The sequence below is a fragment of the Candidozyma haemuli genome, assembly GCF_002926055.2.
Source record: "Candidozyma haemuli strain B11899 chromosome Unknown C_2014730914, whole genome shotgun sequence".
NCBI lineage: Eukaryota > Fungi > Ascomycota > Pichiomycetes > Serinales > Metschnikowiaceae > Candidozyma > Candidozyma haemuli.
In genome coordinates, this window is record NW_020289904.1 from 55,415 (window position 1) to 71,599 (window position 16,185).

Here is a 16,185-nt window from a genome sequence, read left to right on the forward strand (position 1 = left end):
TCACTACAAACATCCTGTCGCATTGCATTTTATAGAACACAACGTCAAACTACTATGTCAGGACCAGCGTCCCTCCCTGTTAAACTAGTTCCTTCTAATATACGGCCTATAGCCTATCGAATACTATCCAAAAAACATGGTCTTAATATCCAAACAGATGCGCTTTCTGTATTAACTGATGTCATTGGGCTTCGCTTTGGCGCTGAATGGAGAGGGCCCAAAGCACAATTATTCATTGAAGAAATTGCCAAATCTTGGAAGCTTCAGGATCGTGGGCTCTTCGTGGATGGTCCAGGCCTAGAGCAGGTCGTCAAGGAGCTCAGCAAAGAGAAGAGTGTCGAGAGAGATGAACCCCAGAAGGCTCTGCGCTCAGACACTTTGATGGACATCGACTCAGAAGCTGCTAAGCTGAAAGATGAAGTGGTAATTAATTGGACAGACTACTTTAATTTCGTTACTCCTGATACACAACCAAACTTCGAGTTTGACCGAGTCAGAAAGCAGTTCGTGCCGAGGCCTGTCGCCGGTTCCAAGTTGAAAAGCTCACTTAAGGCTGCAACCGATTACTTCAATTCCAGATACTTTCTTCTAGTCGATCGTTTATCCAGACACGAGAACTTCCAGAAGCAATCTTTCTCGAGTCTTGCGGCCATCAACACTACTTTGAACAAGGACGACGTGAAGTACGATATAACCTTGATTAAAAATGTCTTGGGACGTGATGGTGGTAGGTTCATCTTGTTTGGACTTTTGTCGAAGAACATTAATGGCAACTATATTCTCGAAGACTCCACTGACCACATTGAACTTGATTTCACCCATACCCTCCCAACCGAGGGATCTTTCTATATGCCTGGAATGTTCCTTATCGTGGAGGGTATCTATTCGGCATCAGGGGGTTCTATGAGCAATGACGCGTCGGTGATCAGTGGTCGTTTCCATGTTTCCAATGTAAGTCATCCACCTCCGGAGAGACGTGATGTGGCATTGAAAACGTACGGCTACCTAGATTTCATGGGCATCCTTGGCGGAAATTCGAAATCAATTGGAACTACAGGAAAAATTGATAAGCCTCTTAGGAAGAAACTAAGTGCTGTGGAGAAAGCTCTTGGTGGACATAAGATCATATACCTTGGAGCTAATTGCTTCCTTGACGACAAGAAAATAATGGCTGGACTCAAAAAATTTTTCACTAAAATCGAGGATTCGCTTGTTGAGCAACAGAATTCCGATGAACAAGAAACTCCATTGGCCATAGTCATGACAGGCTCTTTTTCGTCCCAACCCTTGACTGCTGTCAACGGATCGAGCACTCAAGTGTCTAACTCTGAGAACTACAAAAGCAGCTTTGATGATTTTGCAGCACTATTAGCCAATTATCCAGTGGTGATCAAAACATGCAAACTTGTCTTGATTCCAGGACCGAATGACCCTTGGCAATCATCTTATTCTTTGGGTAGAGGAAGCCTAACTAATTTGCCGCAGAAGCCAATCCCGAAAGTGTTCGTGACCAGACTTGAAAGACTTCTTCCCAAAGGAAATCTTATCTTTGGTGGTAACCCAATGCGGGTTAATTACTTATCCCAAGAGATTGTGATCTACAGGGATGACTTAATGAACAAGCTAAAACGTAACGATATTGTCTTCCAAGAGAAACTAGACCAGTTAATGGCAGAAGCGGAGAAAGAAAACATAGAAGAAGGATTGGACGCAAAGAGGATCGTGGGAGACCAGAGCGGCTACTTGAGCACCAAAATCAAACAAGCGAGACAATTGGTGAAAACCATACTCGATCAAGGTAATCTACAACCATTTTTGAAGGATCTTAAAGTGATTGATCCAAACTATCTGCATGTGTTACGAATCGAGCCGTTACCTACCACGCTAGTGCTCTTTGATTCCCGCTTCGAATCGTTTGAGGTTACCTACAATGGTTGTAAAGTGGTTAACATTGGGGATATCATCAACAATAAGAACTCAAAGACATTGAACTATGCAGAATATTACCCAACTAACAAAAGTTATGCATTTAGAGAGCAGTACTTTTAGTTAATAATATTCCCCAACCTTCTGGTCCTAGCCTACTTCGCACAGTGCGCATTATGAATTTCGAATTTTGATCTCGCACAGCAGAACATTCTCACCTACCATGTCAGAGCCAACATTCCATCGTGATAAACACATCAAATTCGTTCAAGGACTTGACTCCAAAGTCACGAAGCAAACATATGAGTATTGGCTACTGGAACATCTTCGGCTCAATGGCTTGTACTGGGGAATCATGGCGTTAGCCACCATGAACGCGTTAGATGCATTGCCTAAAGATGAAGTTATCCAGTTTGTTATGGATTGCTTCGACTCAGAAGAAGGCGGATTCTCTGCATTTCCAGGGCATGACGCTCATATGCTTACAACACTCTCTGGTCTTCAGATATTGTTCATCTATGATCGTTTTGACTTGATCGAAGGTGAGAAGAAGGAAAAGATTCTAGGATTCGTGATGCGCCAACAATGCAAAGGTGGCTCATTCAGAGGCGACAGCTTTGGCGAAATTGACACTAGATTTGTTTTCGCTGCTGTTTTTATTCTCAAGATGCTAGGTGAGCTCACAAAAGAGATCGCTGACGATGCGACGCAGTTCATCCTACGTTGCAGAAACTTTGATGGCGGGTTTGGCCTTCTACCGGGATCTGAATCCCATGCTGCCCAGGCTTACACTTGTCTCGGTACATTGTCAATCTGTTCTCTGTTAGACAAGGTGGACAACAGGACGCCCAGCTGGCTCAGCGAGCGGCAAGTTCTCCCATCTGGAGGGTTCAATGGAAGGCCTGAAAAGCTTCCAGACGTCTGCTACAGTTGGTGGGTTCTTCTGTGTCTCTCAATTCTCAAGAAAGCCCATTGGATTAGCTTCGAACATCTCGAGAAGTTCATTTTAGAATGCCAGGATCTTGAAAACGGTGGGTTCAGCGATAGGCCGGACAACCAGACTGACGTCTACCACACTTGCTTCGCCGTGACTGGCTTGAGCTTGATGTTCAGTGACAAATACGGCATGAAACCGGTTGACCCAGTCTACTGCATGCCTTTGGAAGCCACCAGTAGGCTTCCAAAGTAGTCGATAGTCATGATGGTTTGTATAATACAGTAATATATATATAAAGATGCAATAGGCTAAGATTAACAAAGCAAAATTCTAACCAGAGGACATTAATCCGGTATCACGCATCCAAATGTCTCCCACTTGCTCAAACTTTTTGACTTGAGCATCAGTGAACTTGATGACCGTGCCTTCGAGCAAGTTACTCTTGGTCTCACCATCCGCCTCGTAGTAGCCACCGAGAGACGAGTAAGCACACCATAAATAATTCTTGCAGTAGTTCATCATGTTCCAAGCTGCTTCAGGCTCGTGTTCAAGGTTTACTGCCTTTTGCCTGTTTCTATCAAATGGCGGAATTATGCCGTGCGTGATCTTCAACTTGGACCTGAAGAATGTCTCAAAGGCTTCTAAAGTTTTGAAACGGGTGAATCTCTTCTTGCTGTCAAATTCTTCTTGGAAGTTAACTCCCTTGTCAACATTTCCACAGAAGCGGAAACCGGAATTGAACCAAATAAGAGTTTGATTGTCGGTGTCACTGATGTGACTAGGATGCGACGAACAAAGCTCTTTGGAGTTAAAACTCTTGATCTGGTTCACATCCTTATGACGCTCTGTTTCTGGAGTCAACTCACCAATGGCAGCAGCAAAGTTGTCGTCGAACTCGTAATTCTCATCACCTGCGAGAACTAAGGAAAGCCAATACAACTCCTTATCTCCGTAAAGACGTGCGGTGATCGGCTGGTAAAAGTTTAACACAGACATCATGAAAGGTTGAATGAAATGCTTCTTTCTGTTAATAACAACAAGACCACTTTCCATAAAGTTTTCAAAACCTAGGAAAAACTCGTTGTCCAATGTCTTGTTCTTGATCTGATTAATGTTGAACACAAATCCATCAGCAAGCGAAGGCATGAGCTTGTGGAAAAGGACAGAGTTCTCTCTTTCACGGAAAATGAAAGTAGCACGGTCCTTGAAGAACATGGTACCGGAGTTGATGTACTTCTTGAGCTTGAAAAGGAAGTCAGGATTCTCCAACAAAACGGTGTCGGCATCCAAGAAAATCATTTCCTCAAACGAGTTGAACAAGGTTGCCATGATTTTGTTAGCAAAGCCATTGAATTTGTTGATATATTGGGGTTCGATAGAGCGACTAGCGTCCACGTACCAGACATCCTGGGTAGGATAGTTCTCGTACTTTATTCTGGCAGCTTTAGTGATATGCTGCTTTGACAAGTCATTGAGGTTGGAATGGTAGACAATTTGAATAGGATATCTGTTTCCAAGGTACCGAAGCACTCTAATGAGACGAATGGCATCATCGACATGGTCGTCGTTGAAGGTCATCACAATACCCTTACCGTTAAGACGGGCCTTGAACTCATTAAGGAAACATCCACGACTTTCATGAAGCCTATAGTTCTTGCCAGGGAAATATGACTTCTCGTTGTTGTAACGAGTAAATTCTGGGTACTCCATAGTCAACCAAGGGAAAACCTTGCTTTCAACATCTGAACACAGTTTCTTGTCACGGTAGACAGAGCCACCAACAACTTCATCAGGCTCAGCAATATAAGCGACATTATTCTTCAAGAAATATTGTTGCTTCTTGACATAGTTGGTGTCATTCTTGTGAATGGTTCTATCTTGGGACTGAATGTAGCACTTGTCAAAGATACGCACGTGGGCTAGGAAGTCGTGAAGTTTTTGTTCAGCAGCTTCGACAGACTTCCAAAGTTTCTGGTACTCATGACGGATGTCCTTTTCAGTTATAGGGTCAGGAAGAGGCTTGTTGTTCTTCTTGGCTTCGTTAACCTTATCTTTGTGTTCCTTCTCCTTGGACTTCTTGAATGCTTCATACGACTGGAAAGCCGTTTTGTCGTAATCAATGACTTCATCTGGATGAACCAACCAGTCAGGGTTACTTCTTTCTAAGTGGTTGAAGTAAATCAGACATCTCTCGTCAAACAGGTATTGTTTCAAGAAGTCGTACATGCTGATGGAGCTCACCACTTCATCGTAAGCGGAAGAATGTGTTGAAATATGAGACATTGACGGATGTCTTTCATGGTACATGGAAAACACTGCCATGAGCTCTTTCTGGGTGAGGGACTCTTTCAGGGCTGAAGGAATATAGATGGAGTCTAGTCTGCGGTATGAGGCCCACCAAATGGCCACACAAATAAGCCATGCTAGCGCAAGATACTTCCAATAGTAAGATCTAGTAAATAGAATGCGTTGGAGAGACATGTTGGCATAGGCGTCTTAGTATGGGATCTTCTGGGAGATAGCAGATAAGGAGGATGCGAATGCAACGGTCGTGATAGGCGAAGATAAACCGGTAACGATCGGTAGGGACGGAAAGACTGGAAGGAAGAAGTTATTCGGTAATGCAAAAAATTAAAAAAGAAGCGGATCGATCTTTTAAAAAGAAGAAGTAGAAAGGAAAAGGAAAAAAAAAAAGGGAAAAGCAAAAAGAGGTACAAGGCTGTCGGATGCACCTTCAATGAGTCGCATACAGTTTGGACGCGATCTCGAAAAAAAAAAAAAATAGCCAAGCATACTAAAGGAGGCAGTGACAGAAAAGAGGTAAGTTGCCTGATAAAGGGACGAAGCGCAGGGGAGCAAGAAAAGGTTGATTTCCTTCTGCAAACACAAAGCTGACCAGAATGGGGAAAATATACCGAAACCGAGGTCCCTTCCTTGTATCTGTAGAATGGCACTAATGGCTCCAAAATTAGTTCACGGCGATCGCCCTTGATGTCGTCACCAACGGGACCGGACCTCCTAGGAGAAAAAAAAAATGAAGGAAAAATCCCCTTTCTAAACATAAAACATTCTGCTTTGTCTCGTACCTTTGCTATTAAAAAAACACATCCCACTGTTGTGCGGGCCGGCGCCAAACGGCAACAATTGAGGCATGCTGGCGCTGGCGCTGGGACTGGCGCTGGACTGCCTTGCTGTGGTTTGTAGTTTAAAGGTTAACGCAGGAAAGCAGCCCTGGCCAGTGAAAGGAAAAATAAAATAAAATAAACTAAGAAAAGTATGCAAAACAAAGCAAAGAACGTTAGGGGGTTCAAGGGGCAGATTGAGGGATTTGAGGGATTTCGGGAGGTTTTGGGGAGGCTTGACTTTTTGTGGATTTGTGCCCCCAGGGCGGGTGAGGGTTGCGGCGATGGCGGTATGGCAGGGATCCTCGTTGACACCTTGATGTGTGTGCAGAGGTACATGAAATTTTTGACCATTTTGGCAGCCCACGTTGCGCAGCCGAATGAGGACAGAGGAGGGGCGGCTGGTGTTATTGTTTAGTGGAAAAAAATTGTTGTTGTTGGTGTTCCACGAAATGGAATGTTCTGTTACGTCGTTTTTTTTTTTCTCACCTTGGAATTTGTCCTCCCGCTACGCCTCTTCCTCTAACGTCTTTGTGTTCAGCTCCGCCCGAAATCCGTATGCTCCTAATACATGCTTAAGCGAAGGTGCGCCTACTGTCAGTGCCTTGGCTTGAGGGACCAAGAAATCAGGGCTCCCCACAGCAAATAGAATTTCGAAGAAATGGTGGAGTCGACTTAGGTCCCTGTAGATCTTATCTGTTGCCTCTTTCCATTGTAAGTAACAAGGCTTGACGCACCGCCTTCTTTCTCTCCACCCCTGAGCACGTTTAAGACCCTAGGCTTTTCGCAGAGCCTGCGTTTGTCCAAGAAAATGCAATGCTGGAGCAGCTGGTTTCAGCTTCCAGTAGGAGGTCGTCTGACAGCAATTCGGTTCGTATAGAGGTGAAGTTTGGTCTGGGGTTGTGCTGTGGTGAAGCCATTTTTGGTGAAAAGTTACACGTGCGTGGGCGCACGTGGAGTTAGTTGACGAACTGAGGCTCATCTATATGAGACAGATACGGCTCCAGTCAAGCTTCAAACTCGACAGTTTATAGAATGCCTCAATATTTCACCGACTCCCCACAGCATCCAGCGCTGCTTATCTGTGAACTTTGTCGTTTGTTCTATGATAACAATTGGGTGACTGGAACCGGTGGTGGAATCTCCATTAGAGATGTCGATGGTCCCAATCCAGATATCGTCTACATTGCTCCGTCAGGTATCCAGAAGGAGAGGTTGAAGCCTAGAGAAATGTTCGTGGCGGAGTTGCCTGGCAAGATCTTACAAACGCCAAACGAAGGCAATGACGGTAAACCTCTATCAGCAGACTTGGCTAAAGATTTCAAGTACAAGCCTTCGGCATGTACGCCTTTATTTCTAAGCTGTTATAACATGAGAGATGCTGGTGCATGTATTCACACACATTCGCAGAATGCTGTCATGGCGACATTGATTTTCGAAGATAAGGTTGAGTTTAGCATGAGCCACATCGAACAGATCAAGGCTTTGCCTCAGTTGGCAGCCAATCCAAAGACAGGTAAGATTGAAAAAGTTGGCAGCATGCAATTCTATGACACAATGGTGCTTCCAATTATCGAAAACACTCCTCACGAAGAGGATTTGACGGATACTTTGCAGGAAGCAATCAGAGACTATCCAAATGCAACTGCAGTATTGGTTCGTCGCCACGGTATTTATGTTTGGGGTGAAAATGTGTGGAAAGCCAAGGTGTATAACGAGGCTATCGATTATTTGCTTGAGTTGGCTATCAAGATGCACCAGAATGGCATTCCACTCGTCAAGAAATGAGGTGGGATAAATATAGACAAAACACGAAGGAACAGGGGATGCTAGGATTATTATTGTAGTTTGTGTAAGCGTCGTCAAAGCGGGTTTTTGGTATCTTTAAGTTCTTCTCCCTTCACTGTCATCCAATCGATGTCGATAGACTCATCCACTTCTCCCACACAGACAACATTTCCGCCTCGTAGAAGATATACACCCAATTGGAGTGCCTCATTTTCATCATCGGGGTATATAACACGTTCAATGGTTCCCGATATGACGATATTGGTAGAGTGGTCGAAGCTTTCTAGCTTGCCTTCAAAAAGACGAGCATCCGTCGTGACAACACGTATTTTTTCTGCGAGTTAGTAAGAAAGTCGAATAAATTTGGATTGAGAAAGAACATACTTCCAAGATAATCTTTTAGTGAAGACATTTGTGATGGAATGAAGTGTTTGAGTAGTCTTAGTGATGATGGTTCATAGCGAGAAAGGGCACGTGATGTCAGGCCCAGTTTTCTACTGTCATAGTCAACATCGTAGATTGATACATTCTGTCGAACCAACAGCAAAAGCTAGAGAAATGCAAGATATCCTCTTCAATTTAAGGGATGCCTGGATTGGTCTTTTGTTTGCCTTATTTGGAACATTTGGTGAATCCTAGAAACCTTGTTCGCATTTTGCGAATACCTCGTAGTATGAAGCTAATAGTGTAGATTTAAAGTACCGAGGGAAAGTTGGATCCCGAATTTGGAAAACAAGCTTAGAAACCAAAAAGAAGAAGAGGTTTTGTTATAAAAACATCAACTTAAAATTCGACTCTAAACAAAGTACGGGACGGCCAGTACAAAGAACAGACACCTACCGCCAGATTCTAAGACATACGCCCTCATTGCCTACGACCATCTCCCCTCTTATTCAAATGGGTATACCCGGTCAATATGAGACTCTGATGGCTCATTCCTCACGGAATACAGCTTAACACGGTGTTCGCCGATAGTGTAGCAACAAGGGAATGGGAACTGGTACACCACTGCCATGGCTGCAAACCAGAAGAAAGAACTCTAAACGACACTCCGAAGAAACTAGACTTCTACTGAAAGTCGGGTTCCCTTACCCAATACCATTAAATTAAGACAAAGAAATTTAGCCGTGTCCAAGCTAGCCAAGCCTGGGACATCTCTTGAAATGTCTTGTCCATCAAGTGTCCAGTGAGCAAAAAGAAAAAGGACCCTTTTCAAGATCGATCCTCATCTTAGACTTTAGCATTCCTACCCCCCCACTAAGCCCCACCAACGCCTCACCAAATAATATGGTCTACACCTGGAGTTGACTCACTTAGGGCGATTCCAGTACATAATCTCCCTCATGAAAACTCCCCCATGTACCCACCCCTAGAGCTCTCCTTCTACTGGCTGCAAACAACACTTCGGATTTACTTCGAACCGGTCTCGTCTCCAAGAACGGCAGCAGAAACCGGCACACGTGATCGAACGATGTTCTTTTCTTCCTTGACGTTGCATTTTTCCGTGCGCGCCCTTTTCTTTTTCCTGTCTTGACTCGCTCTTGCCTCCCGCGCTTCACTATATGCCCTGGCACTAGTGCTTTGTGAGTCACACAAAACCGAGTTTTTCCATCTTTTCGCCCCATATATACCACCGCATCTCGCACTTTTGCCCAGTGCACCGGACCGTTGGTGCGATTTTTGCTGCAGAGTGGATGCAAAATTCTTGACTAACCTTCGCTAGGCTTTTGCTTTCTTTTTTATATATGCTTCTGTAAATCCCACTTAGATTTTTTTTTTTTTTTTTCGGTTGTACATCTTTTTTCATTTTACATCATGAGTCTTACTAATAAGGAGTCTGGCGATTCTGCCAGTACTCATGCTTACGAGCGTCAAGAAGGTCACTCCAGATGGAAGTCGTTTAAGGATTCCTTCAAGGCTGCTGAGACCTTGACTGCTGATGACCTTTCAGACACGGAAATGGACGTGGTGCAAAAGGCCAACCAGAATGCTTCAAACTCTCAGCTTTCGAGAAGATTGAAGAATAGACATTTGCAAATGATCGCCATTGGTGGTTCTATCGGTACTGGTTTGTTCGTCGGTTCAGGGTCTGCTTTGGCTACGGGTGGACCCGGTGGTATTGTGATCGCATGGGTTGTCACTGCTACTTCGATTTACACTACAATGCAAGGCCTTGGTGAACTCAGTACAGCTTTCCCAATCAGTGGTGGCTTTAACATTTACGCTACGAGGTTTATTGAACCAGCAATTGGTTTTGCTGTGGGATGGAACTACTTTATGCAATTTTTCGTTTTACTTCCACTAGAATTAGTGGCTGCATCTATTTCGGTTAAATATTGGAACGACGATCTTAATCCGGTGATATTTGTTGCCATTTTCTGGGTCGTTGTCTTCTTCATTACAATGCTCGGAGTGCGCTGGTACGGTGAAGCCGAATTCGTCTTTTGCTTAATCAAGGTTGTCACCGTCATTGGTTTCATCATTTTGGGTATTGTTCTTATCTGTGGTGGTGGCCCTACCAAGGACTTTGTTGGTGGCCGTTACTGGAGAGACCCTGGTGCTTTTGCCAACGGTTTCAAGGGTGTCTGTTCCGTCTTCGTTACAGCTGCTTTCTCGTTTGGTGGTACTGAAATGATTGGTTTGGGTGCTGCCGAAGCCGCTAACCCAAGCAAGGCTATTCCTCAAGCCATCAAGCAAGTGTTCTACAGAATTGTCATTTTCTACTTCGGTACTATCATCCTTATTGCTACCTTGGTTCCATACAATGACGCTCGTCTTTTGAACGCCGACTCTGACGTTGATGCTACCGCTTCTCCATTCGTTATCGCCATCGTCAATGGTGGTATCAAGGGTCTTCCATCTGTCATTAACGCTGTCATTCTTATTGCAGTTCTCTCGGTGGGTAATGCATCCGTTTATGCCTGCTCTCGTTCCCTTAACTCCCTCGCTGAACAAGGAATGGCCCCTAAGTGGACTGGCTACGTCGACAGACTTGGTCGTCCTCTTGTCGCCATTATTGTGACCAACATTTTCGGTCTTTTTGCATTTATCGCTGCTTCCGACAAGCAAACCGAGGCATTCAACTGGTTGCTTGCGTTGAGTGGTCTTTCTTCCATTTTCACTTGGATGTCCATCAACATGGCTCACATCCGTTTCAGAGCAGCCATGAAGGCCCAGAACAGATCATTGGATGAGTTGGCATTCCGCTCCTCCATTGGTGTGCTTGGATCATGGTACGGTTTCTGTGTCAACTTCTTGGTGCTCATTGCCCAGTTCTGGTTGTCCTTGTTCCCCATTGGTGTTGCTCCAAACGCCTCCGACTTTTTCCAGGGATACTTGGGTTTCCCAGTCGTTCTTTTCAGTTGGATTGGTTACAAGATCTACTCGAAGAACACTAGAATCTTCCTTCCTGCCGAAGAGATTGACGTTGACTCTGGTCGCAGCATCGTAGACACTGATCTTATCAAGCAAGAAGAAGAGGAAGAACAAGCCAGAAGAGCTGAAATGCCATGGTACAAGTGGATCATCGGTTTCATCTTCTAAACACTAAAAAAAAGAAAAGAAAAATCATAGCATGGAAAATTATTAACGGCATCAAAACTCGATTACGACTCATAACGAATACACATATACAAATTAACTTTTTTGTGAACCAATTGTAAATTATAATACTAAATGTATGTGAGTAGAATTGAAACGACTAGAAACCCTTGAACACATCCAGGTACTCCGGGAATTGATCGAATTGGCATGACAGTTAACAGAAGATGTGGTAGATTCTGTAATAGAGAGGTTTGCTTGCCATATATGCCTTCTCTTCGGCAATCTCTTGCTTCAAGAGATCCAAGTCCAACTCTCTTCTACCAGTATCAATATCGATCTCTTCAACTGGAATCCACATTCTCCAGTTCTTCTTCCAGATCTTGTGGAAGATGTAGAAACCTATGACGATAGGGAAGGACAAGTAGGCCTTGAAGAAGGCCTCGGCATCTGGGCTCCCACCAATTGGGAATAAAGCAATCCAGAACTGGGCGATAAGAATCAAAATATTCAAGGAGATACCATAAATGGAACCGATAATACCAGCCTGAGAAGTGTAGGCCAATTCATCAGTGTTTCTACCCTTCAGCTTCAATGCGTATCTAAATCTAAGGTGACAACCGCAAATGGAGCCCCAGGTGAAAAGGGAGGACAAACCAGAAAGGGCCATCATCCAGTCGAAAGCCTCACCTTGCTTGTCAGAAGCGGAAATGAAGCAAATCAAACCAAAGATACCAGCCAAGAGGATACCGAAAATTGGTCTACCTCTTCTGTCAATGTAGTTGAAAATCTTTGGAGCCTGTCCAGCGGCAGCCAAAGCAGCCAAGGTTCTGGAAGAGCCATAAACAGAGGAGTTACCGACAGACAAGACGGCAATCATAATAACAGCATTCATGACAGATGGCAAGCCGCCGATGCCAGCATTTCTAATACCAATGACGAAAGGAGAGTATCTGGCAGTACCATCAGACTGTTTCAATTCTTCGTTGTCGTATGGAACCATACAACCGACAACGGTCAAGGAAACCATGTAGAAAAGAGTGATTCTCCAGAAGACTTGCTTGGTAGCCTTTGGAAGAGCCCTTCTTGGGTTCTTGGTTTCAGCAGAAGCCAAACCAGCCAACTCAGTACCAGCGAAAGAGAAGGCAGCAGTGACAAAGACAGAGCAAAGACCCTTGAAGCCATGGTTGAAAGCACCAGGGTCATGCCAGTACTTACCACCAATGTAACCACCTTCAGGACCACCACCGCAAATGATGACGATACCGAGAATGATAAAACCAATGACAGCAATAACCTTAATGGCAGAAAAAATAAACTCAGCTTCACCGTAACCTTTAACACCAAAGAGGTTAATACCCATAATCAAAACATAAAAGGCAATACAGTATATAGCCGAATTAGTCTTTTCATCCCAATATTGAACAGTAATAGCAGCGGCGACCAATTCTAAAGGCAAGACGACCAACCATTGCATAGCGTAATTCCAGGCCATAGCGAACGACCAGGAAGGATCTAACAAACGAGTGTTGTAAGTAACGAAAGCACCAGAAACAGGGAAAGTGACAGCCAATTCACCCAAGGCGTGAACGGTAGAATAAATCATACCACCGATCAAAGCATAAGCGATAATAACGGAAGCGGGACCACCATTGGCTAAAACCTTACCGGAACCAATAAACAAACCAGTACCGATAGCACCACCAATAGCGATCATCTGCAAGTGTCTGTCTTTAAGCGAACGAGACAAAGGAGAGTTGGCAGTGATGATGGCAGTTTTTTCGATATCGGATAAGCCTGGATCAATTCCCAAATCTTTTTCGTCAAACCTCCTAAATCCGTCGACGAACCTATCCCACAAGCCCATATCAGCCTTGTTGTCCTGGGCATCAAAGGCATTGATGTAAACGCCACCATCTTTATCCGTAGAAGAGGCCTGTTCCCTCGAAGTGATATAGTCTAACTCCTTGTCAGGCATTATGTTTGTTTTCGTCAGCAGCAACCACCGCCCCAGTGCAAATTACGCCTTTCTTATATGGTTGCAAAAATCAATGGGCGCTTGCCAGATAAGACTGTATGCTTGCATGGGGCGGTCGCGTTATCAATGGACCTTGTCATATTGGGGTATCTTGAACAAAATGCCGCGTTCCGGCACCTCCCGCTAAGATATCTGGGCACCAATGAACCGGGCATGCGGCAGAGCAAGCGAATATGGGCATGAAACAGGAGGAATTTGAAGAGTACGGAAAAAACAGCCCACAAAAGGTTAAAAGCAAGAGTCTAAGTTTCCACAAGTTTTAGTAGAAAAAGCCCAAAAGTCATCCACAGTGCGATCCCCAACTGAAGAACAATCAGATAAGAGTGCGCCACAGGGAGGTGTCAAAAGCGCTTTTGTGGAGAGGGATTGTTCCTTGACAAAGGTGTCAGTAAAACTTGGGGAATTGCTTCCCACGTAGTTCGAGAAACCGTCGTATCTGTTTTCTTGACGAATTATCGTTAACTACTGGGTTTGTGCTTGGCAAACCTTGACGTCCATTCTTTGACGGCTTGGCTTGTGCTATTGGGCTTAGAGGTGATCGCTCTGCCCCCACTTGTGAAAACAAAGTAGACGACCATCTACGGCGTTTTGCCAGGAACGTCTTTAATGAGAATAGGAGTACGCCAGACATTGATTAACGTCCCTTGCATATGGAGACCGGGGGGAGGGTTCTTATCAAGAGTGGCCTGTGATAGGGAGTGCTGTAGAGGGTGCAAAATGCTCTATGTTGGATACTGGCGGAATGGATTGTTCGGTTACTGGAGGTAATGTGGGCAAAGTTCGGGTGGTCATATAGGTCCAGGAGGATCTGGGAGGCGTAATTTCGGGTATTTTAATTTTTTTAGTGGTTTTATCAGTTTTGTGTGCCTCTTTTGGTACTTTATTCTCGCTTATCTATAATTTTTTTTTTTTTTTTTTTCGCAACCACTACAGCCGGCTCTAGTTGGTCAACCTGCCGCATGGGTTATCGATAACCACGCTTTGGTACTCGACGTCGCCTATTTGTGGTTTCGCTTATTAGCTGTTATCGGTTAGTGTTGTAGTTGGTACGAACGGCGTACGTCTTTGCACCACCTGCAAAGTTCCGATGCCTCGTCTTTTCGAGGCGCTATTGTACATTTACGTTGGGGTAACAAATTTGTACGTAAATATCGAAGGCGTACTACACTTGATTCTATCGTTTTCTGTATTCTTAAACTTACAATTATATGATGCAATTACATGGCTGGCTTACTTCTTCTCCTTCTTCTCCTTCTTTTCTTTCTTTCTTTCTTCTCCTTCTTGTCTTTCTTTTCTTTCTTTTCCTTCTTCTCCTTCTTTTCTTTCTTCTCCTTCTTTTCCTTCTTGTCTTTCTTTTCCTTCTTCTCCTTCTTGTCCTTCTTCAGCTTCTTGCTTGGCTTCTCCTCCTCGGACTCCTCGTCCTCAGACTCGTCTCTCTTTCTCTTCTTTGGCTCTTCATCGTCAGATTCGTCGTCAGAGTCAGCAGCAGGTGCAAGGGTATCAGCGTCAGCGTTGTAGGACCTAGCCTCGGTTATGTCGACCTTCTGGGCGTCTCTGACAACCTTAGAAGTAGTTCTCAAGTCTCTACCTTCCAATGCACTCAATCTAGACTCAACCTTAGATCTAACCTCCAAACCAAAGTCACCAGAGTCGTCTCTGTCCTCAGAAAGAGAGTCGTATCTCAAAGCAACAGCGGCCTTAGCAGCCAAAACTCTAGCAATCTTACCCTTGTTCTTACCGGTGGCCTGGCCAACCAAGGATGCGTGGTACAACAAACCGTACTTAGGTGTGTCATGCTTAGTCTTAAGAGCTCTGAAAAGGGCCTTCTCGGCACCCAAGATCTGGATGGTAGAAGCTGGGGCCTTAGCCAAGGATGTAAGGGAACCAGCGTGGGCAATCAATCTAGCACCAACCAACTCACCAACAAGAGAAGTCAAGTTAGGAGCAATAGCCTTCATACGGGAAGACAAGTAGTTGGACAATTGCTCTCTGTAAGCAGCGAACTCAACAATCTGCTCAGCAAGGGACTTGATGTTGTCCAAATCAATCTCAGTGATCTCAGTACCCATGGAAACTTCAGCGGCACTCTTGACCTGCTCTTCAGCCTCTTCTGGCAAGATCTCAGACAAGTCAGTCTCGGCAGCGTTGGATCTAACACCCATGGTCAAGATGATTCTGGCGTAAGCAACAGAGTCTGTTATGAGCTTGGCCAATTCAGGGAAGTGCCAACCGTACCATTCCTTACATCTCATGGCGTATGTGTTCAATTCCTTGTCCAAGTCATCTAAAAGGGCAATGGCCTGAACAATCATGGTGTCGACCTTGTCGGCAGAAAACTTCAACTTGTGTCTACCGATGGAGTGAGCCAAACCAAGAGACATCTGCTTCAAAACAGAGTCATCCAAACCAGGCAAGAGCTCAGGCAAAAATTCTCTGATAGATCTGTGCAAATCCAAAGAAGCAGCGTCAGAAACAACAGAGTAGTTCAAGCCCAACTTGTTGATGGCATTACCCAACTTGGCCTCGCTGACAATCAAAGTGACCTTCTTCTCAAGCTTGACGTCTTCCAACAACTTCTTCAAAGAGTCAGACACCTTACCTTCAACGACGGCGTTGGCTTCTTCCAAAGCATTGGCAGCAGACTGGAACTTTTCAAAACGATGGATCTTAAACTGCTCGGCAACCTTGTCTGCGGAGTTCAAGTCCTCGAACAAGGTGGTGGACTTGTGGATCTTCTTGTCGGCAGCTTTTAAAAGAGCATAACCGGCAGCGGTTTCCGTCAACACGTAAGCCATGGCGTTGGTGGGGGTGTGATGATCTGGAAATTAAAGGTT

At 44.6% G+C, this 16,185-nt stretch overlaps 7 protein-coding genes across 7 annotated transcripts; 4 read left to right on the forward strand and 3 right to left on the reverse strand. All coding sequences in view use genetic code 12, as the record gives it.

Annotated features, from left to right (window-relative positions):
- Window positions 1-54: 54 nt before the first annotated feature.
- On the forward strand, window positions 55-2,049 carry DPB2 (DNA polymerase epsilon noncatalytic subunit; the record flags this gene model as incomplete). The annotated part of the gene is made up of 1 exon (XM_025485370.1): window positions 55-2,049. One exon carries the CDS (start codon window positions 55-57, stop codon window positions 2,047-2,049), a length of 1,995 nt encoding a protein of 664 aa, XP_025340835.1.
- Window positions 2,050-2,149: 100 nt separating this feature from the next.
- Window positions 2,150-3,115, forward strand: BET2 (Rab geranylgeranyltransferase; the record flags this gene model as incomplete). Its single annotated transcript, XM_025485371.1, has 1 exon — window positions 2,150-3,115. One exon carries the CDS (start codon window positions 2,150-2,152, stop codon window positions 3,113-3,115), a length of 966 nt encoding a protein of 321 aa, XP_025340836.1.
- A 78-nt stretch (window positions 3,116-3,193) lies between these two features.
- CXQ85_001674 (alpha-mannosyltransferase) lies at window positions 3,194-5,344 on the reverse strand (the record flags this gene model as incomplete). Its single annotated transcript, XM_025485372.1, has 1 exon — window positions 3,194-5,344. The coding sequence occupies one exon, from the start codon at window positions 5,342-5,344 to the stop codon at window positions 3,194-3,196; it is 2,151 nt and encodes a 716-aa protein (XP_025340837.1).
- A 1,676-nt stretch (window positions 5,345-7,020) lies between these two features.
- On the forward strand, window positions 7,021-7,773 carry CXQ85_001675 (methylthioribulose 1-phosphate dehydratase; the record flags this gene model as incomplete). The annotated part of the gene is made up of 1 exon (XM_025485373.1): window positions 7,021-7,773. The coding sequence occupies one exon, from the start codon at window positions 7,021-7,023 to the stop codon at window positions 7,771-7,773; it is 753 nt and encodes a 250-aa protein (XP_025340838.1).
- Window positions 7,774-9,588: 1,815 nt separating this feature from the next.
- Window positions 9,589-11,316, forward strand: CXQ85_001676 (amino acid permease; the record flags this gene model as incomplete). The annotated part of the gene is made up of 1 exon (XM_025485374.1): window positions 9,589-11,316. One exon carries the CDS (start codon window positions 9,589-9,591, stop codon window positions 11,314-11,316), a length of 1,728 nt encoding a protein of 575 aa, XP_025340839.1.
- A 214-nt stretch (window positions 11,317-11,530) lies between these two features.
- CXQ85_001677 (amino acid permease) lies at window positions 11,531-13,291 on the reverse strand (the record flags this gene model as incomplete). Its single annotated transcript, XM_025485375.1, has 1 exon — window positions 11,531-13,291. The coding sequence occupies one exon, from the start codon at window positions 13,289-13,291 to the stop codon at window positions 11,531-11,533; it is 1,761 nt and encodes a 586-aa protein (XP_025340840.1).
- A 1,277-nt stretch (window positions 13,292-14,568) lies between these two features.
- Window positions 14,569-16,146, reverse strand: NOP5 (RNA-processing protein; the record flags this gene model as incomplete). Its single annotated transcript, XM_025485376.1, has 1 exon — window positions 14,569-16,146. The coding sequence occupies one exon, from the start codon at window positions 16,144-16,146 to the stop codon at window positions 14,569-14,571; it is 1,578 nt and encodes a 525-aa protein (XP_025340841.1).
- Between the last annotated feature and the right edge of the window lie 39 nt (window positions 16,147-16,185).